Below are 19,793 nucleotides of genomic sequence, written 5' to 3'. Positions count from 1 at the left end.
GCAAGGACCTCCAAAGCTTATTGCGACGAGCTTTTGTTAGCCATGCTTTACTTGGAACCCGTCTGGAAAAGCCATCGCCAAATTGTCGCCAGCGTTGACGATGGTTGTTGATTACAGGGTCACTATCCGTAAGGAGCTTCAAGGCGACGGCAAATGCAGCAGATATGGATAGATTGGACTGAAGATCATCAGCAGGAAAGCTTGGACTGGTGCAGCAAGCCCAGCGACAGGGGAGGGACCCTGGCGCCAAGCCACCCGAACTGATGTGATGGGTCTGGTGGATCGCGATTTAGGATTGCTTCTTATCTGCGACCTGCGGACGAGAGCCAAAGAACAGACTGGCTTCTTGTGATCGGCTCGCAATGAAAGCATCTCAAGCCTATTTACGATAACTTTCGATACTCAGCGTCGAGGACCTGAATGCGGTGCTGGGTCGTTGTGATCTCAGCAGATACGACCGCAGCATCCTCCTCCAGGCTCAGTCAAGGTGATCGGACAGGTCTGAGGCATCCTGGGAGAGAAAAACAAGTCCACTCCCTTTTTGTTCCTGGACTGTTGACCCCCTTGATCTTTGCAACGTTTGAATGACCCCCGCAATGTCTCAGCTGCCAGATAGCATGTTCCCCTCCTTGTGTGTAGCATAGTAATAACTGCTTGATTCAAGTTGAAGACTGTCTAGACAGTCAACTACAGCTCGTGCCGTGCGAGATCGGGACCACGGAACACGAGATGCAATTTGTTGACCAGACCAGTGTCACTGCATAATGTGAGACTGGCAGGCCTCGCCTGAACAGAGTGCGTCGAGACCTGAAAGCCGCAATGAAGCTTGTGAAAAGAATCATGCACATGACACAGAGCCGTCCACTTACACAAAAACTGGACTGCACTAACGCACAAGTCACATGGGCGACAGACTCGCAGCCGCAGTGGAACCCATTGCATGAAGAGGGCATGGCGTCAAATATCTCCACCGGCGCGGGCAGCGAAAGAGACCGGTTTTGTTGAAACTCACGACTCTTTTCAGGACGAGCTACCATCCGGCGCGATATGCTGAGCTCAGGTTCAGTTGGGCGAGGAGGATGCAGGGAGTGCACCCCTCTTTATGACTCCTCTTCATGCTGTGAGGGTCGATAGCATGATCGAGGAGAGGAATTCTGAGCGCAAATCGTTGCACTAAGAACAGAACGCGGCCGAGGTGCGGTGTACACCATTGTACTCGTCGTATCGTCGTGCTCCCTCACCGCCACGCTTCTCGAAGATCACATATTTTAGAGTCTGTGCGGTCAAATTGCTGAGCAAGCTGGCGCGTCTATTTGAATCTTGGATACGTATTCTTATTTAGTAGAGTAATTAGAACAGCGTTCTAAGCTTACCGCGCGAAGCAGTGGGCCTCGTGCTGTACACGTACTTGTTAAGTTGTTGTGCATGTGTACAAGAAGCTGCAGCCAGTCGACGTCCGGCCGGTACTTGAGTCTTGAGTTGCTCCACCAACCTGCATGAGATGTGCAGCGCAATTCGCAAACAACGTCGAGTCGTGCAGTCGAATTGGCCAGACAGCAGCCCGCGCCAGAGCGACACCACAACAGAGATTTCTTCATCTGGTTGGCCTGGAAGCGTGCCCATTCTCACGATGGATGGGTGGACGGCCTCACGTGCGGTGCTGTGATGGAGGGTAGCCAGCATGACGTGCCCCCCCTTCACGTTCCCTCCCTCGTTCGCTATCAAGGTCATGTGGTGTGGCTGACGCTTAATTCCCACCGCATCTTCCGAGTCAGGGCGATGAGCATTTGTTTGGGAACAAGGTCAAGAAGTCAACGAACATGATGTGCAGCAGCGGACCAGATAATAGCAATAAACGGTATTCAGAGGGGAAGGGGGCCCTGGGGACGCGGTGAGGTGCGGAATTCTGCAGGGAAGATGAAGGATAATTAAAAAAAATGGGATATGAAATTTGTCGATGAATCCACTGCCGTCGAGCTCGTTCCGGGCGCTAGCAGATGATCGGAGTGGAGCTTGGTCGACAGAATTAAAGGGTCATTCAGGAACGGCACTTGGCGAAACTGAGCGAGACTGCTTGGAGGCCCTGAACACAACGACTGCCTGCGAGCTCGGTCTGTTGGCTTGTCACTGCTGAGTATCTCATTGAGAACTTGATACTTTATAGTTCTGCTCGTAAAGAGCACGGACAGACAAAGCACTGCAGTACATAATGATCGCCATCGACGCCCTCCTCCTTGAGTGCTGATGCTTAATTTTCTTTTGTCGGATCCACTCGCTCAATGCGACATGAAGCACGGGCCATGACTTCACCCAGCAGCGCCTGGCTGGGCGACCGATTCGTTCCAATTCTTTTTGGGACCCTCCTTGCCGGGAGGAGCTTGGGCCATCACCGCAGGCTCGCGCGAGCCAGCCGGGCCTTGGCATCTGCTAAGCTTGATTCACACATTTGTTTCCTTTCCCAGCCTCGTGTGTGCTCAGCAATGGTCTGACACATGATAGCTGGCAGGCAGGCAGCAAGATCAGGTCATTGTCTCGCGCTGCGAAGACTCGCGCACGTCGCCTCAGTTAGCCAGGTTGTATATTGTTCACGATGATAGACTGGACCGCGTCAGTCGGGGGTTGGGCCAAGCCCAGGCCTGCCGTCTGGTATCACCGATAGATAGCTCGCTCACCAATGTTCCAGGCGAAATGACCGCCCGTAGTAATTAGCTGCTGGGTGACTCAGGTGGTCGCTTAGTGCTGTGCAAGGCCCATGATTTGTTATTTACAGCACACACAGGGCAGGGCACCGCCGTCCGATGCTCTTGCCGCCGCCCTGGGCGCCAGTGAAGTGTTGCAAATTCCCCATCCCACCACCCCCTTCATGTCACTTTGGGGCCCTTCATCAAACAAGGGTGGGCCAATCCGAGCCCTGTCCAATGAACGAGAAACCTCTGAACCTCCTGGAAGGCCAGTAATTGATCGATTCGGGGCGGCTGTCTGCACCGTGGGTGCTGGGCTGGGCTGTCAGACCCTGGTGGCCCTGGAGGCCCAAACACGGCGCATATATAAGCAATCTGCCTGGCGTTGACAGGAACCCCTTTCCCTCTTCTCCTTCCCTTTCCTTCCCTTTTTCTTTGACCACTCTCCAAGCAACCTCAAGATACCCTCCATCTTCATCTGCATCCACGGCCGCCTTTTCTGGATCAGCCAGTTCCATTTTCTTTTTAATAATACCCTTTGCTGCTTCTTGTTGTGATACCCAACCAAGTCTTTGAGATACCCCTTTCACCTTTTTACAATGGCTGCTGCTGTTCAGAACACCCCCGAGGTCAACAACCTCAACACCGAGGAGACGGCTCCCGCTCTCACCGCCGCCGTCGAGACCCCCAAGATCGAGGAGACCCCCATCCCCAGCACTCAGCCCACCGAGGAGAACAAGACTGCCGAGGAGCCCAAGGCGGAGGACAAGGTCGCCGACGAGACCAAGCCCGCTGAGGAGACCACCGACGCCAAGGCTGAGGAGAAGAAGGAGGAGGTCAAGCCCATTGAGGAGGGTCATCTCGGCCACAAGGCGCAGGGCGCCAGCTTCCCCAAGTGAGTCTGCGCCAGCCCCGTTCGCGCGCGCCGTTCATAGTCACTAACACCTGATTCCAGGAACCTGATCGGCAGCAAGGAGTTCTTCTTCTTCGGCACCGACGCTGTTGAGCCCAAGGCCCTGACCGGCTACCAGAAGAACGAGAAGTCCACCGCCACCTACCAGAGTAACGTTGCCTGGGCTTCGGAGACTGGCAAGGGTCTTCTCTTCATTGGCGAGAAGTCTGCCCCTACCGGCATCATCAACCTGGTATGCAAAAATTGCGGCGACAACGTCAAGATGCAAATGCTAACTAGACCTCCTAGTCCGATGCCACCGAGCCCGAGACCGAGGGCGCCAACAAGTTCACCCTGACCTCCAAGGGCAACAAGCACAGCTTCAAGGCCGCCAACGCCGCCGAGCGCGATAACTGGGTCGCTCAGCTCAAGCTCAAGATCGCAGAGGCCAAGGAGCTCGCCGCGACCGTCACCGAGTCTGCCACCTACAAGAGCACCCTCGAGAGCTTCACCCCCAAGAAGGAGGAGAAGGTCGCCGACAAGCCCGCTGAGGAGACCCCTGCCGTCGCTGCTGACGCTGCTGCCCCTACCACTGAGGAGGCCAAGACCGAGGAGGCTGTGAAGGAGCCCGAGGCTGCCAAGGGCGAGGAGACCGTCGAGAAGCCTGAGGAGACCAAGCCCCAGGCCAAGAAGCGCTCTTCTTTCTTCGGCTTCCTTGACAAGAAGGACAAGCCCGTTGAGAAGAAGGAGGAGACTCCCGTCGCTGCTGACGAGCCTGCTGTCGCCGCCGACAAGCCCGCTGAGGAGCCGAAGGCTGAGGCCCCTATTGCCACTGAGCCTGAGGCCGAGGCCGCCAAGACCTCCGAGGAGAAGCCCGCTGAGAGCCCCAAGGAGAAGGCCACCAAGCGCAACAGCTTCTTCGGTGGCATCCTGTCCAAGAAGGAGAAGAAGGTTGCCGAGCCCAAGCCTGCCACCGAGGCCACTGAGCCCGCCAAGGATGGCGAGACTGCCACCACTCCCGCCGCTGAGACTGCTCCCGTCATCCCCCCCGTCGAGGCCACCACTCCCCTCGCTGTTGACGTGAACAACAAGGAGACCACTGCCGCCTCTCCTGCTGAGGAGACTGCCGAGAGCCCCGCCGCCGCCACCGAGGCCAAGAAGGACACCAAGGAGAAGCGCAAGTCTTCCCTCCCCTTCCTCGGCAAGCGTGAGAAGTCCCCTGCCCCCGCTGAGGGCGAGACCAAGTCTTCCACCAGCGCTTTCTCCAAGCTCCGTGCCACCATCAAGGGCAAGAGCGGTGCTGCCAAGACTGAGGACAAGCCCGCCGAGGAGGCCAAGAAGGACGAGGAGGCCGTCGCTGAGACCAAGGCCGAGGACGACAAAGCCCCCGTCGTCCCCGAGCCCGCCACCGTCGAGCCCGTCAAGGATGAGGCTGCCGAGCCCGCCGAGACCGAGACCAAGCCTGAGAACGTGGCCACCACCACCCCTGCCGTCACTGCTGCTGCTTAGGAAGCGCGTCGGACATGACAGCGTTCTCACGACTTGAAAGACAACATGACGCCAACAGTTCACCACAAGGGGCACCATTACCGAAAAGAAGAAGTCGCAATACCAGAAAACTCAACAAAAACCAACCACAAAAAAACAGAAGTACATGCATGAAAGGGTCGGATGGAAGGATGGTTTCTGCATTTCCTCACATGATACCAAGATACCCTGTCTTTGAGACTGCTTTCAACACTGATACCACATTTCATAGCTGCTTTTTTGCGTCCATGGTCCACGGACCATTGGGGGGTTTCACGGCGGGAGCGGGATTGTCGGTCGGCGTACCGGCCACGACCCGTTCCTTTCCAGCCCTCTCGTGCTTTCACTGCATTATTCCAATTACTGTCTGATACCCGGTGGAGGGAGAGAAGAGATACTTAGTAATGCCTAATAATACAACTGTTGCGTCTATCTTCGTCTGTGCATCGAACGTTTTGACTGTCACTATTACCATGAGGGAGTTGGGAACAAGTAAACACGTCTCGGATGTGGCTTGTTGCGTGGACTACTTGGTCGTCTATGGCTAGGTCCAAAGTGCCATCCCAGGGAGTCATAGCAAAAACGAGGAGAGGTAAAAATATAGGCTATCGCAAGGACAAGCCCGTTGTGATTGATTGATTACATTGTATACGCTAGGATAGGAGACCTGGTTCATCACCCAAGGTCGTAACAAAAGCAGCTGCTGTCCCAAAATTGCCATCCAATTTGCGCCTAGCTAGACCATGTGTAATTGCGTGTCTTCATGCGCTTCGTGTATTCCAGGCCGCACACTCCATGAACTCCGGGCAAGGGCCACAGGTAAACAGAAAAAAAACACAATGTGGAAAAGCCGAGCCCCTTTCCGTGGGGGTGGCCTGGGTATATATAGGTGTGTGTATGTATATCCTCCTTTGGATGTGGTGCTGCTGTTATGTGATATAATGCTTGTAGTGTGGTTCCAAGCGGGGAAAGCATAACTCGCTAGGTGTATAGAGGTCTGATTCACTCTGGGGTGACAGATAGGTTCTTGTACCGACTGACAAGCTCCTCAATTTTGGGGAGGAGCTCGGGGATACGGAAGGGCTTGGAGATGACATCGTCCTGACAATTGGTTAGCAACAGGTTCCCTCGCGGCACGACAGATCAGTTAAGGGTCCACTCACGATACCGGCAGCTTTCGCGCTCTGGATCTGCTCAGGTCGAGCATATGCCGTGACAGCAATGATGGGGATATGCTTGACGATGGTGCCCTCCTTCTCGAGCTCACGAATCCGTTTGGCGCACGTCATGCCGTCCATGACGGGCATCTCGAGATCCATGAGGATGACGGAGATGTCGACACCTTCCTTTTCCTGCCCGGACCAGAACCGCGAGCGCTGCAGTGTCTGCAGAGCCTCCTGTCCGTGGTTCGCTACAAAGGTGTTGTTGCCGCAATTGCGCAGCTGTCGCTGCAGCACCTTCTGGTTGACAATGTTGTCCTCGACGATGAGCACGTCAAAGAGCGGGTTCGTCTTGACATCGGATGGATTGCTGCGTGTCGCCGCGCCTGGCGAGGGCGTCGTTGTGCCAGCAGCCACCGCGGGTGATGGAACCTTGCGCGCAATCTTGAAAGGCGAAATGTGCTCATACTCGGAGGGTGGGTGGAGGGAGACCCTGCTCTGGATGTAGAAGCTGAACTTGCTGCCCTGTCCCGGCGTGGAGAGGACCCCAATCTGACCGCCTTGCATCTCGGTCAAGATGCGCGAGATGAAAAGGCCAAGGCCGGAGCCTCCGTACTGCACGTGTGTCCGGGGTGTAGCCTGCTGGAAGCGCTGGAAGAGCACCTTGAGCTCCTCCTCGACCAGGCCTGGGCCGGTGTCCTCCACGGAGCAATGAATGTGGAACAGCTCGCCGTCACCCCACTCGTCGGACCTGTCAATGTCCATGGACGACGGGCTTTGGCGCTCGTTGCGCTCAAAGTAGTGCATCCGCCCTTGCGTCACCTTTGAGATATCCTTGAGAGCTGACACTGTGACGGTGATGTTCCTCTTCTCTCTGGACTGCGTAAACTTGATAGCGTTGGTCATCAGGTTGATGAGAACTTGGCGCAGCCTGGAGGGATCTAATTTCGCCCACTTGATGCCGTACTTGTCGAAGCTCTCGTCGACAATGAACTCAAACTCAATGTCGTGCGCCACCAGCTCGGACTCGAACATTTTGAGCGCACGTTGTATCACACGAACGGGCTGTTCGTCAACGGGCGTGACAGCAAGAAGTTTCGAGTCAAGCTTGGACAATGTCAAGATGTCGTCCACAATGCGCTTTTGGTGACTGGCGCAGAGGTTGATCGTGTTGGCGGCGTCGAGGCAGCCTTCGAGCAGGCTCTCGACCTCGTGCTTCAAGTGATGGGAGGCGAAAGATGTAATGTTGGTCGCGATCTGATCAGCGCATTGCAGTATAGCCGACAGGGGGTTGCGCATCTCATGACTGGTAATGTCGATGAAGTTCTCCTGCTGCCTCTTGAGCTCCACGGCCTCGGCGCGCCTCTCGTTCTGCACCTTCTCCGCCCACTTCTGCGACGAGATGTCGGTGATACAGCCAAAGATGGATTTGAGGTGACCCTCGTACGCCTTTTCGGGGTAGGCGCTCATCAGCACCCACGTGTCAATCGTGGCGTCGCCGCTCTTCTGGTCGCACTTGAACCGGAACTCGACAGAGATGGTGACCTTGTCGTCCAGCAGCTTTTGCCAGGCCGCCTGCATGGCGGGCTTGTCCTCATCACGGACATAGTCCATCCAGTCGTTGGCGTTGACCATGCTAGGCGGCACCTGCGATATCTGCCACCACATGTCGTTACAGTAATTGATGTAGCCCGTGGGATCTGCAATGAACATGCCGACGGGCGCAAACTCGGCCATACGCGTGAACTTGTACTCGCTCTCGTTCGCCTCTTGCGATTTGAGCTGGAGCTGCAGGGACAGCTGCTGGCGGTCGAGGGCGGCCAGGCGCGCCGCGCGCTGCCCACGTTTGATCTCTTCCTCGAACAGGACGACGGAAGCCATAGACGTGGCCAGCTGCCGAGAGAGAAGGTGGATGAACAGCTTGTAGTCATCGTCATACGGCCGCCGGGGGTTTACGCCCATGACGATGAAACCCACAACCGACTCCCCAACGGTTGTCGGAACAACAGGGAACACCACAATTGTGCTGCAGGGATCGCCAAAGCCTTTCCAATCCACGCCTTGAACCAAATCCTGCGGGAGAGTGCCATCGTGCGCCGAGAGCACGATGACGGTGCCATTGTTGGACATGGATCGGCGCATGTGCGGGGCGAACCCCTCGTCCGACGTTTTGAGATCGAGCGACTCAACGGCTGCGTGGTGGTCGTCGCCGATGCCGATGGAGCCCTCGAGAACGAGCTGCTGAGCGTGGAAGGTACTCGCCGAGTGCATGGAGGACACCTCGCTCTCCGTCGAGTCGTCCTTGACCGAATAGATCAGGGCAAAGGGGACATCGTACTCATTGTACTCGAGTCCCTTCTTCACTTGCGGCCAGAACTCCTGCACGGTGGTGGCGCTGGCGATGCGCTCCCCGGTCTCGCGCAAGGTGAGCATTCTCCTTTCCGTGACCTTTCTTCGTGTGTTTTCAAAGGCCGGGTTGTAGAGGCCTACCACTTCGCCCTCTGCTCCCACCAGTGGCACGATTGACCAAGAGAAAAAAGTTTCTTCCAGAAAGCCGTGTCGTAGAATGAAGAGTTGGTTGTCGTGCTTCATGGTGGCCTGACCGGACTCCCATGCAGCCTGGAACACGGGTTGGATTTGGGGCCAGATCTCACTCCATGCATCCTCATATCTACTTCCCATCAGACTGGGGTGCTTTTGGCCAGCGAGGTCGATATAGGCCGCGTTGTAGATGGCATAGTGCTGAGGCCCCCAGTACAATGCTGCCGGATGGGGGCTGCCCATGACCATGTTCGACATGGCGCGCAGTTCGTGCGGCCAATCCTCAATGGGCCCCAGTGGCGTCATGCACCAATCTTTTGACCTTGCCAGTTTGATGTGTTCGGGTAGTTCGTCAGTGATGGGGATTCTCGTCCAGTCAAACGTGGACCTCGCAGGCTGAGCCTGGAGCACCGCATTGGTGAACTCGTCGGGGTGGTGCCAGTCAGATGTGTCGAGAGCAGGCTCAGTCCCCATGCCATTCACCGTGATCGAATCAGCGGCATCGGGCTTCATCGGGGCTTCTCCAAAGTAGTCAAGCGGATCAATCGCTTCCGTGCCTGGGGTGAGTGGCATGTCTGGAGACGGGTCCTCAATCGGCTGGTCGAGGGCAATTGGCTCCTCGGTCAAAGGTATAGGCGAGTCGACACGGTCTGGCGGGATAGGTGTGACGGCGCTCACTACGCGAAGACGTTTCCTCAAAGTCGAGCACGCCCAAGTTATGTTGCCGTACGTATGCTGCGGCAGAGGCAGGTCTGGGCCTTCGGTCGACTTGACGGTTGTCATGACCCAACCTTTGAAGTTTGCAAAGTCGGTCGCGGCTGTGGACCCGTCCTGTTCGACGATGAGCAGGCGAAGGGCGCTGTGAGATGTCCGAAGCGCCGTGTTATAGAACAGAATGTGCATACCAGGGCGACTGGCGTTGACGGGATTCCCCAGATCCACCAAGAATGTCGGACGGTCATCTTGATCCAGCAGCTCGATTACATCCACCCCACTGAGGCCCTGGAGTCCAGGCGCCAGCGCGCGAGAGTCGGGCGTCAGAGCCGGGGCGGACGTGTCCATTGACGAACCCCAACTTCCCGGCGTGCTGCCTGAGCGCCCGCCGCTAGCAGAGTCGACCCTGGCGCGCGGCATCTTGAGCGTCGTCACAGGTCCAGATGGCTCGTCGTGGAGTTTGGCGAGGATGGATGTGGTCGTGTCGCTGGACTGGTTGCTGGCATGCCGCGAGGAGTGTCTCGAGCCAGCTGAGTGCGAGAAGAACAAGGGCGATGTCGCCCCTTCAGATTGTGACGGTTTTTTGAGGCCTCCTCCGAGGGCTGGGGCTGGCATGTCGGCCATGCGGGGCGGTGATGCTCCTGTACGTGCTTTCTTGACGGGCGACGAGTCCATGCTACTGTCGTGCACGGTCTGCCTGGACGAGGATCTCTTTCCGTGGCTGGGCTTCCGACTCAACGCTGAGTGTCTGCGATAGGTCTGCGACGAAGTTGCTGCAGGCTCAGGATGAGAACCTTCCCAAGCAGCAGTTCCTCTCACCGAGAATGAGCTGTCGCCTAACGGGCTTCCAAGTCCTGCGTCGTGGGATGCCGTTTTTGGTGATCGGTGTGGTTGACCTCGGTGTTGGCCGTGGCCAGGGCGATAGTACTCAGCTTGCCATAACCCCAAACGGTCACTGGTCTGGAGGGTGGATGATTTCCCGGCTCCTCGACTCGGTGAAGGGTCCTGGTCAGTCTGGAGGGCAGCTTGCGGAGCAGGAGTACTATTGAGCGTTGTCTTGGGACCAGCAGGAGTGTTGAGGTGAGGAGTGGAAGAACCTGGCGGCGGGACCGGGTCGTCGATGTGTTGCTGCTGCATCAAGGCGCCAGGGACGGGGTCCAAGTCACAGGCCTTTTTTCGCTTTCTTGCTGGGACACAGAGCCGGGGGAAGGCGGCGGGCCTGTGAGTTCCAGTCCAGTCCAGCCAGTCCAGCCCAGAACAGGGCAAGGGTGCGAAATGCGCTCAGGATCGAGACTGTTGACAGCACGGCTGCAGCAGCGCCCCTCGGTCGGGGGGTGGGTGGCCGAGGGATGAATCGAAGTTAAGGCAGACGATCGGGATGGGATGGGGCGATGGTTGGAGGAGTGAATCAGAACAGGTACAAGTACTCCTTGGTCGAGTGGAGGCACGAATCAGGACGCGGCAGCGGCAGGTAATTCGCGTCTAGTTAGGGGACGAAATCATTGGAGCTACCGGACGAGCCAGGAAAGTTTCTTGGACTCGATCTGCTGTGAACAATACAAACGTGAATTGACACGGCTCCAAATCTGCCATCGGGGTGAGATGAGCAACAAGGAAGAAGTACCTTGAGAGAGCGGGAGAGGCGGGGCGTAGGTATGTAGCAGGTCCTGTCCTACCAAGGACGCTGACGACAGGAAATAATTATAGGACAGATATGGGGAGAAGCACAGTCATAAGAGGATAGATGATACTGACGAGTCGATAGCTGTTGGCGCAAGAGACAGGAATGCATCTTAAGCCCGTCCTGTCGGGTTGCTGATCTGCTGATGGAGGCACAATGATCCGATGCATCGGCCTGAGCTTAATGAAATACTTGCTGAGGCTCTGCCTGCTGGCGATGAGCGGCGATGGCGGACTGGGTCTAGACCACAGAGATGGTACCTCAGAGGGGCACAGGACTGGACGTGACAGGAGCACCCTGTGGCCTGCCTCGCTGTTGCTGCCACCAGTCTCTCTGCCTCTATTATCAGACCATCCGGATGGTGCATTCATGAGGACTGGACAGTGCGATGACCGCTGCTTATTCCTTTATTGCCAGCGCGCGAATGCATTTCACATTCACTCTGCGTAGTTGCCCCGGGATCTACAGGGAACACGGTCGAGACCGCACATGCATGGATGCGACGCATGCAGGCCGCAGGGAGTGCAACTTGGACAAGGAAGCAACGACTGTGAATCTGTGACGATCGCCAGCTTCCACGATTCGCCGCTAGTCAATTACAACGTGATGGGATCTTCGGATCTACTCGAGATTTAGCCTCTTTTTCTTGCTGGGGTCTGGAGCAGCATTTAGACTCTAGTAGTTCTTTTTCTTTTGTGACTCTCTGGCACAGATAAAGATTCAGAAAAAATAAAAACTGGGTCGCCGCGTGGCCATCGTGATCGGCCAGGCCAGGCCAGGCCCGCAGCAATGGGCCCGCCAAAACTCCAACAAGTCCAAAATCTGAGGATGTTCTTCTACTGCGTACGTAGGAAGTACAGTGCAGTGATCACTCAGGCTGCTGTGGCATCGCACGCTTGTCGATAATCCCAACGACTGCGCAGCGTACCTAAGCAGGTCTGCACACTCTTGACACGGAAGATCGCGTCATCGTCTAGCGACAAGCGTGGAGCGACGGCCAAGGCTTTGTCGAAGCCCCGACTTCCGACACTGGGATGGAAAAGACAGACGAGGTGTCCAGAGGCTTCGATAGAACACGCTCGGAACACTGCGAGGCTGCGTGTGCACTATCGAGCCTGACCAGTGCCTCCCAGCCGTCAGCTGCAGCGTCCCGCTCGATAGTCGCCCACGCCAGCAACGGCGAGGCATCTCAGCCCCTCAGCCTCTCAGGTACGGCACCGGCAATAATCATGTTCTGACGCAGTCCCAGCAGTCAATGAACGCCCAAGAGCATCTTCCGGTGCGGGGCCGCTCAGGTCCCGGCTACTTCGGCCTGGTGGACACAGCCCGGGACCTCACCCTCCGCCATGACGGCGCTTTTCGCTAAATGCTCACGAAAGACGGCCATGTTCATGAGGTGAGCCACTTGGTTCATTTTCCTCGACCAAAGATTGGTCTGACATCAGTCAAGAGCGCGTCCAAGGTGGGACAGACAGACGTCCATCACACAGCGTGACAGCGAGCGCCTGTCGAGGCTCGTGATTGGCTCCGGCCCAGCCAAACACCAAGCCGACTTGCATGGGCGCTTAAGTGATCCCCTCACTTCCAGCCTCCAATTGGCTGCGTGATGCTCATGATGGCCTCCTGTCGCCTCTGCCCAGAGGCAGATGGATAAGGCAAGAGGCAGCCCTTGGCCCTCGTTAAAGTACGTCTGGCCCCTCTGTCGGCGGCCAACTCACGACCCTTTATCACGACTTGATCTTGGCCGACGTCCATATCAGGCCTCACCAGAACTTCAACGACGACAGCTAAGAAGGCGACGACGACGATAACTGCGCACTGTACCGCGAACAGACTTTAGTAAAGAGGCGCATGTGAGACGACAACCGTGGCGCTGGCCGCTACGAGCAACAACATCATCACCACCAAGTCCAAGTCGCCACAGGCGCAGCCGAGCCACATCATGACTCTCAAGGAAACCTGGGCCAACAGGACATATCGCCCGTTCCTCCGCCAGTGGCCCAAACCCGCGCGCAAGGGGACGGCGTGGCTGATGGTCGTCGAGCTGGTCGGCCTCGTTCCCATCCTCGTCATCTTCGGCATCGCACAACCCAACCTCTACCGCACCGACCTGTGGAAGATTGGCTACGAGAACAAGCTCAACTCGAACCCCAACATGGTCCTCTACGCATACGCCAACTACAAACCTCTGCCGCAGGTTCCGCTGGTGTGGTCGAAAACGTAGGTCCTAGTCGAAGAGACGGGTGTCCAGTGAGCGAGAGCACAGTGGCTAATCTTCTTCTTCTCCCGCAGGCTGACCGACTTCAACGTGGCCATCTCGGTCATCTCCCTCTTCCTGCTGCTCGTCAAACTCATCACCTTCATCATGAAGGGCTGGCTGCCCCTGATCGCCCTGGTCGTCAACATTGCCATGACGACGCTCTACACCGTCAGCGTCTATGGCCAGATTGGCCCCGACTACGCAGACCCGCGGTACCCGGCGCCCGCGGCGTGGTACTTCCGCTACGGCTGTGACATGGCCAAGGAGTGGGGTGTCTACAAGTCGTGCCAGATTGCGCAGAGCTCCCTGGGCATCACCTTTTACATGCTGTATGTGGGCATCCGCCGCCTGTTTGTTTCTGCTAGCCCGACGACATGTGCTGACACCCATCTAGCATGGTCTACCTGCTCAACCTGGGCTTTGCCGCCTGGGCCATGTGGCCCAACAAGGAGCTCAACGACGGTGACGACGACGACGATAACGACTCCCTGTACGGGTACGACACCAAGCCCGTCGAGATGCAGAACATGAAGAATGAACCTCTGGTGTCGGCAACCCCCTTCACGCCGAGGACGCAAGCTTTCCACACCCTGAACCGGCAGTTGCCCCTGCGAGCGCAACGAGCGCCGTGATGTGAGATAAGAGTCGCCTCTAAACACATGACTATGTGAGAGAGTGTGAGAGAGAGCTGGTGCGGCATGGGAATTTCGGCAAAGATATTGGCGTTCAGGATGTATTCAAACAAAGAGCCCACCATTGCTCCCCATCCAAGTGGTAACAGTTACATAATTCCAGATTCACACTGCGAACGCATGGTGACGAGCCAGTCATGTTTCCAAACACTCAATCATGTATTGCTGATGCTACATTTCCAATTCCTCCCCCATCACGACTGCAGCGGCTTGCCCATGCCGCCAAACGTAAACGTCTTCACCACCTGGTACTCCTCGATACCGTACTTTGACCCCTCCCTGCCGAATCCGCTGTGCTTCACGCCGCCAAACGGCGACGCTGGGTCGGAGATGATGCCCGTGTTCACGCCGACCATGCCCACGTCCAGCGCCTCCGCCACGCGGTACACGCGCTCCATGTTCTGCGCAAAAAAGTAGCCCGCCAGGCCGACCTCGGTCTGGTTCGCCAGCTTGATCACCTCCTCCTCGGTCCGGAACGGGAAGAGGCCCGCGACGGGGCCAAACGTCTCCTCGCTCGCAATGGCCATGTCGCCCGTCATGTCGCGGATGACGGTGGGCTGGAAGAAGTTGTCGCCGAGGTCGGGCATCTTCTGTCCGCCGACGAGCACCTTGCCGCCCTTCTTCTCCGCGTCGCGCACGTGCTGGTCGACCTTGGAGACGGCGCGCCCGTGGATGAGGGGCCCGTGGGTGTTGTTCTCGTCAAAGCCGTTGCCGACCTTGAAGCCCTTGACCTTTTCGGTGAACTTTTGGACAAACTGGTCGTAGATGCCGGACTGGACGTAGATCCTGTTGGCGCAGACGCAGGTCTGCCCCGAGGAGCGGAACTTGGAGGCAATGGCGCCCGTGACGGCGGTCTCGAGGTCGGCATCGTCAAACACAATCAGGGGGGCGTTGCCGCCGAGCTCCATGGACAGCTTCTTGAGCGAGCCCGAGGACTGCTTCATCAGGAGCTTGCCCACGTTGGTGGAGCCGGTGAAGGAGACCTTGCGGACCGTGTCGGACGTGGTGAGCGTCTCGCCGACCTCGGGCGTGTTGTCGAGCGCCGTGACGACGTTGACGACGCCCTTGGGGATGCCGGCCCGGTGCGCCAGCTCGGCCAGCGCCAGCGCGGTGAAGGGCGTCTCGCCCGGTGCCTTGCAGACCACGGTGCAGCCGGCGGCCAGGGCGGGCGCCACCTTGCGGGTGATCATGGCGGCGGGGAAGTTCCACGGCGTGATGAGGCCGCAGACGCCAATGGGCTCCTTGTAGGTGACGATGCGGTTGGCGGGGACGGAGCTGTTGATGGTGTCGCCGTAGATGCGCGGGGCCTCCTCGCTGAACCACTCGAAGAAGTTGGCGGCGTAGGTGGCCTCGCCCTTTGCGTCGGCGAGGGGCTTGCCATTCTCCCAGGTGATGAGCTTGGCAATGTCCTCCGAGTTGGCGACCATGAGGTCGTACCAGGCGCGCAGGAGCTTGGAGCGCTGGCGGCCGGTCTGTGTGCGGAAGGAGGGGAAGGCGTCGGCAGCGGCGCGGATCGCTGACTCGGTGTCTTGGGATGTGAATTCGGGGGCTGTGCCGACGAGATCGCCTGTCGAGGGGTCTTTTTGTTCGTGAGCACGCGGTTCGAGGTAGGCTGTGCGTTTGAGACGCGAGAATGGGAGGACGCACCATGGACCTTGAAGGTCTTGCCCGACTTGGCGGCTACCCATTCGCCATTGACGTAGCAGACGTTCTGCTTGAACAGAGACGGGTCTTTGAGCTGGAGAATATCGTTAGCCATGTGAAGGCAATCACTCGTTTGTCGAGAGTGATCCCAACGAACCTGTGGTGGCGCCATTGTGGAAGCTTGACGAGCAAAGAGGATGGAATATCGTGAGACGCGCAAGGATGACGAGGGAGCAGTCAGTGTCCGGAGCAGAGTTGAGGTCATGGTCGCCTCTTTATGAAAATAAAAAAGTAGCAGACTGAACCGGCAGCACGACCCCCTCAAGTACCTTGCGTTAGATGGGCCCGTTTGGGGTGTGATGGCTGATGGAGGGGTGAGTGAGTGCTGCCCGTGGTTTGTGCCGGTGTTCGTTCACTGGTAATGATAAATGCGGATGACGTCGTGTTGACCCTCACGCTCGCTTCCCAAAGAAGCGATTATCAAGAGAGTACGCATTGAGTCTCGTCTTTGCTACAATTACCCGTGAAGGAGGCTCAGAGTGATTGCTAACTTTGATACATTATTCACACACCGACAACTGCGTACTTCCTATCATTGCTTTCAACAGCGCCAGCTTCAAAGTTCCGAGGCTCGCACCACGCTTCCGAGGGTGTGGGGAAGCGTCCGGACCGGCTACGAGGAACCGGTCCGGCAGCGACGAAGCCGGCTGCATCAACATCTACCAAAAGGTATTCACTGGGCAAGCCTCAAGGTTCCGGATAGAATGATAGCCACGCTGTTTGTCCGGTCACTCTCCCTCTGATGATACCGCAATTGGGGAGCAATAGCGGGCGCAAGATCCATCCGGCCTTGCCAAAAAGCCGACATCCGCAAGACACCTAGACTAGAGGTGCAGGTGATTGCTCCCGGGCCTGGGCTTTGAAAGCTCCTACAGGTCTTGAGTAGCATTATGCTATGATAAAGTCCCAACCGCAGTGCCTACTGGCGTAGTCTGACCATCGGTGCTTCTACACAGTTACTCCTGCTCGCAAAGCGTCAGAACCAGCAGGGCGAAGATCGTGGGGCAAAATGATTTGCTATATAAGCCTAAAATTGAGAAAAATCAAACCAGGTCGTATAGTGTAGTGGTTATCACGTTTGTCTTACATTATCACCAGATATGGGGACACAAAAGGTCGCAGGTTCGAGCCCTGCTACGATCATTACATTTTGCAGTTCATGCCCTCTGGTGGGTGGGTGTGATGATGTTTTTGCTCTTTTCTTGCCCTTCTGGCCTTCGATGGAAAAGGTAGATCAGGCCAATGGTTGCCTTGGTTTGAGATCGACGACTCAGTGCCAGAGTGATGAAGCGGGATATCCTACTAGTCTAACCGTACATGACCATGCACTATTTGAGTTTGTGTAGAATGCGGCGTCAGGGAACTTCCCGGAGTCAATGGCATAACTGGGACTTGTAAATGCTGCTGGCGCACCCTACTTGTAATTATGGTAGATCAAAAGTCAATGGCGGCCTAACCAATATGCACGACGTATTCGTTCGCCAGCTCAGGCGCTTGAGCTGAGGCGCGACGCGCTTATCTTATCGCCAACGTCGAAAGCACCGTTCTCTGGGCTCGAAACTTCTTTTGCGACAATACACTCCCCCCAGACACCCCAGATCATGGCTTCACGACTAAAAACGCCCTTGAGGCGCCTGTGGCAGCCCCTTCAAAGGCAAGTTCGATTGATCCTCGCAAAGAGCGGACAGCTGACTGCCCCAGCCAAACCATCCGGCTCCCCAAAGGCACCATCCTCCAGGCAGCCCGACCGTTCACAACCACCCCAGCTGTCTACAAAAAACGAAAGATCGCGGCACCTGCCAACTCCCCTGTTCGCAAAGACGAGCCGACATCCTCCTCGAAAGATGGCGCGGCCTCGGGCGCCGCCGACGAGATCGACCCTCTCGACTTCACACCACTGACGTCCACCTTCCCAGGCATCGACGCGCACTTCAAGACCCAGCTCCAGGTTCTCCTCCACGGCGGCCGCTTCAATCCAGACCAGCTCGGCACTCTCAACGTCACCGTCAAGTCCGTCGTCCCCGCGGACGACATGTCCGGCACCAAGGTCACAAAGGTCGAGGATTTCCCCCTGCGCGAGCTCTGCCAGGTCGTCCCCCGCGGCCGCACGCTCTCCCTCCTCGTCAACGATAAAGAGTACATCAAGCCGATCCTGTCCGCCATCCAGGCGAGCCCGGACTTTAACCAGCAGCCCCAGCGGTCGGACGAGAACGACCTCGAGCTCATCCTCAAGGTCGAGATGGAGCGCAAGGAGGACGTCATCAAGCGGGTCAAGGACCTGACCCAGACCTGGCGCGAGCGCATCCGCCACGCCCGCGGCAAGCACGAGAAGCTCATGAAGGAGTGGAAACGCAAGGGGGCCATCCGCGCCGACGAGCTGCGCAAGGCGGAGAATGAGCTGCAAAAGGTGCAGAACAAGAAGATGAAGGAGATTGACGACGACGAAGCCAGGGCGGTCAAGCAGTTGGGGCGGAATTAAGAGGTCATGGGAGAGAAGGAGAAGAACAAGGACAATTGTAATATTACACCCAAATGTACAGAACCATGGTCTACGTACTACAAGAACACCCGTCGCCCACATCGTCATGATCATGCCTTTTTGGGCTGCTGCTGCTGCTGCTGCTGCTTGGCGCCGCCTTTTGGCTTTGCCCTATCTAGCAGCGAGGCGACCTTTGCCTGAAAGATGGATGCTTCCTTTGGTTGCCACGTCTCGTTCCTCAGCTGCCAGTTCCTGGCAATCTGCGTCGAGTCCTCGGCGTCCGCAAACTGGGGCGCCTCGTGCGTCCCGAGCACCGCCTGCTCCCACACCACCTTGCGCACGTGCTCGTCCGCGGGCAGCACCTGCTGCTTGTCCGTCTTGTAGCGCGCCTGGAGATGCGCCTCCACGCGGTCTTTGGACTCCACGTCGGAGAAGTAGCGGAACTTGGTCGTGTGCAGGTCACGCGCATTGTCTTTGGGCGTGTGCTCGTCCGGGAGGCCGACGCGGTCTCCCCCGCCCAGGGCGGCGAGGGACTGGTGCACGGACGCCAGCGCACCGTGCTGCCCTGATGGGACGGCGGGGAAGTGGCCCTCGAGAGACTTGGTCGTGACAGAAGGGTTGAAGGTCGTGGTCACGCCGTAGCGCATCGTGTCCATGAAAGCCTGGGCCTCGGGCTCGACAACGTCGGCCTGGTCGAATCGCCCGTCTTTGCGGTCGCCCTCCTCCCCGTCCTCGCCCTTCTTGCGCCCTTTACGCAGAGCGCTGCCTCTGCGGCCTCGGGCAGAGGCACCTCCTCGTCCACCCCGTGCGGCGTTCCCCCTAGATGCGCCAGCGAAGCGATTGGGCCCTCCTGCGGCACCACCGGCAGCAGCACCCGCTGATGCGCCACCACGGCCGCGGAAACCTCCCCTCCCGCGTAGACCTCCTCGAGGCAAGCTCTTGATATCGACAATCTTGGGCCCCGTGGCGCCCGGGTTGCTCCTGGGTGCCGGTGCTGGGCGTGTCTGCCCTCCGACTAGGTTCTTGATCTTGTCTGCCGCGGCGAGTGACTTGCTCCGCACGTTGAATGGTTTGTCTGATGGCGCAGGCTCGTCGGCCTGAAAGTACGTGGATGTCGAGAAGCTCTGCTGGAAGTAGGCGGATAGCGATTCGACGTCGGCGGGCGCTGTGCGACGGGTCACCGACCGTAATGTCTGTCGGTGCATCATTGTGAAAGTGTCGATCCAGGCGGCGTCGGCACGACGCGCTGGTAGTCGACAATTGGGTTTGGGGGGGTTGGTAAACGAACTGGCGAATGCGATCTCGAGATGGTGGACGCGAGGTTCGAGGAAGAATTTCTAGAGGTGCACGTGACCGCGCTCCCCGGGTCCACATCGCAGATCACTGTTGGCAACTTCACCTTCACCACGAGACATTGCGGTTTGTTTTCACATTCAGAAGCTATGATAAATCCTTATTTGAA

The 19,793-nt window shown here is 57.5% G+C and overlaps 7 protein-coding genes and 1 non-coding gene across 8 annotated transcripts; 4 read left to right on the top strand and 4 right to left on the bottom strand.

Moving 5' to 3' along the window:
• Window positions 1–185: 185 nt before the first annotated feature.
• F5Z01DRAFT_532024 (uncharacterized protein) lies at window positions 186–1,193 on the bottom strand. The gene is made up of 2 exons (XM_046260463.1): window positions 725–1,193; window positions 186–671 (listed from the first exon to the last, which is right to left on the bottom strand). The coding sequence occupies exons 1-2, from the start codon at window positions 1,035–1,037 to the stop codon at window positions 445–447; spliced, it is 540 nt and encodes a 179-aa protein (XP_046119906.1). The 5' UTR covers window positions 1,038–1,193; the 3' UTR covers window positions 186–444.
• Window positions 1,194–3,064: 1,871 nt separating this feature from the next.
• F5Z01DRAFT_650709 (Pleckstrin homology domain-containing protein) lies at window positions 3,065–5,568 on the top strand. The gene is made up of 3 exons (XM_046263184.1): window positions 3,065–3,576; window positions 3,637–3,826; window positions 3,883–5,568. Exons 1-3 carry the CDS (start codon window positions 3,281–3,283, stop codon window positions 5,080–5,082), a joined length of 1,686 nt encoding a protein of 561 aa, XP_046119905.1. The 5' UTR covers window positions 3,065–3,280; the 3' UTR covers window positions 5,083–5,568.
• Window positions 5,569–6,102: 534 nt separating this feature from the next.
• F5Z01DRAFT_619348 (histidine kinase) lies at window positions 6,103–10,190 on the bottom strand (the record flags this gene model as incomplete). Its single annotated transcript, XM_046261084.1, has 2 exons — window positions 6,103–6,201; window positions 6,264–10,190. The coding sequence occupies 2 exons, from the start codon at window positions 10,188–10,190 to the stop codon at window positions 6,103–6,105; spliced, it is 4,026 nt and encodes a 1,341-aa protein (XP_046119904.1).
• Window positions 10,191–12,877: 2,687 nt separating this feature from the next.
• On the top strand, window positions 12,878–14,215 carry F5Z01DRAFT_531338 (uncharacterized protein). The gene is made up of 3 exons (XM_046260459.1): window positions 12,878–13,416; window positions 13,489–13,785; window positions 13,851–14,215. The coding sequence occupies exons 1-3, from the start codon at window positions 13,139–13,141 to the stop codon at window positions 14,086–14,088; spliced, it is 813 nt and encodes a 270-aa protein (XP_046119903.1). The 5' UTR covers window positions 12,878–13,138; the 3' UTR covers window positions 14,089–14,215.
• A 127-nt stretch (window positions 14,216–14,342) lies between these two features.
• Window positions 14,343–15,964, bottom strand: F5Z01DRAFT_680471 (succinate-semialdehyde dehydrogenase NADP+; the record flags this gene model as incomplete). Its single annotated transcript, XM_046265604.1, has 3 exons — window positions 14,343–15,727; window positions 15,796–15,886; window positions 15,950–15,964. The coding sequence occupies 3 exons, from the start codon at window positions 15,962–15,964 to the stop codon at window positions 14,343–14,345; spliced, it is 1,491 nt and encodes a 496-aa protein (XP_046119902.1).
• Window positions 15,965–16,903: 939 nt separating this feature from the next.
• Window positions 16,904–16,995, top strand: F5Z01DRAFT_t40. Its single transcript has one exon. It is a non-coding gene; the product is annotated as a tRNA-Val (tRNA).
• A 214-nt stretch (window positions 16,996–17,209) lies between these two features.
• F5Z01DRAFT_650692 (putative ribosome recycling factor) lies at window positions 17,210–18,532 on the top strand. The gene is made up of 2 exons (XM_046263183.1): window positions 17,210–17,506; window positions 17,554–18,532. Exons 1-2 carry the CDS (start codon window positions 17,454–17,456, stop codon window positions 18,329–18,331), a joined length of 831 nt encoding a protein of 276 aa, XP_046119901.1. The 5' UTR covers window positions 17,210–17,453; the 3' UTR covers window positions 18,332–18,532.
• Window positions 18,395–19,688, bottom strand: F5Z01DRAFT_650689 (uncharacterized protein). The gene has a single exon (XM_046263182.1). The coding sequence runs from the start codon at window positions 19,537–19,539 to the stop codon at window positions 18,442–18,444; it is 1,098 nt and encodes a 365-aa protein (XP_046119900.1). The 5' UTR covers window positions 19,540–19,688; the 3' UTR covers window positions 18,395–18,441.
• Between the last annotated feature and the right edge of the window lie 105 nt (window positions 19,689–19,793).

This window comes from Emericellopsis atlantica (genome assembly GCF_019669845.1).
Source record: "Emericellopsis atlantica unplaced genomic scaffold F5Z01scaffold_8, whole genome shotgun sequence".
In the NCBI taxonomy this organism is placed as follows: Eukaryota; Fungi; Ascomycota; class Sordariomycetes; order Hypocreales; family Bionectriaceae; genus Emericellopsis; species Emericellopsis atlantica.
This window is presented reverse-complemented; position numbering and strand designations above follow the sequence as displayed.

What these genes read in the sequence shown, in the direction of transcription:
- F5Z01DRAFT_532024 (XM_046260463.1), bottom strand. Translation starts at nt 1,037, where the DNA reads ATGGTAGCTCGTCCTGAAAAGAGTCGTGAGTTTCAACAAAACCGGTCT. An exon ending in GTCAACAAATTGCATCTCGT is followed by an intron (nt 672 to 724) that starts GTTCCGTGGTCC and finishes CTGTCTAGACAG; the next exon opens with TCTTCAACTTGAATCAAGCA.
- F5Z01DRAFT_650709 (XM_046263184.1), top strand. Translation starts at nt 3,281, where the DNA reads ATGGCTGCTGCTGTTCAGAACACCCCCGAGGTCAACAACCTCAACACC. An exon ending in CAGGGCGCCAGCTTCCCCAA is followed by an intron (nt 3,577 to 3,636) that starts GTGAGTCTGCGC and finishes ACCTGATTCCAG; the next exon opens with GAACCTGATCGGCAGCAAGG. An exon ending in CTACCGGCATCATCAACCTG is followed by an intron (nt 3,827 to 3,882) that starts GTATGCAAAAAT and finishes TAGACCTCCTAG; the next exon opens with TCCGATGCCACCGAGCCCGA.
- F5Z01DRAFT_531338 (XM_046260459.1), top strand. Translation starts at nt 13,139, where the DNA reads ATGACTCTCAAGGAAACCTGGGCCAACAGGACATATCGCCCGTTCCTC. An exon ending in CCGCTGGTGTGGTCGAAAAC is followed by an intron (nt 13,417 to 13,488) that starts GTAGGTCCTAGT and finishes CTTCTCCCGCAG; the next exon opens with GCTGACCGACTTCAACGTGG. An exon ending in GGCATCACCTTTTACATGCT is followed by an intron (nt 13,786 to 13,850) that starts GTATGTGGGCAT and finishes ACACCCATCTAG; the next exon opens with CATGGTCTACCTGCTCAACC.
- F5Z01DRAFT_650692 (XM_046263183.1), top strand. Translation starts at nt 17,454, where the DNA reads ATGGCTTCACGACTAAAAACGCCCTTGAGGCGCCTGTGGCAGCCCCTT. An exon ending in CTGTGGCAGCCCCTTCAAAG is followed by an intron (nt 17,507 to 17,553) that starts GCAAGTTCGATT and finishes TGACTGCCCCAG; the next exon opens with CCAAACCATCCGGCTCCCCA.
- F5Z01DRAFT_650689 (XM_046263182.1), bottom strand. Translation starts at nt 19,539, where the DNA reads ATGATGCACCGACAGACATTACGGTCGGTGACCCGTCGCACAGCGCCC.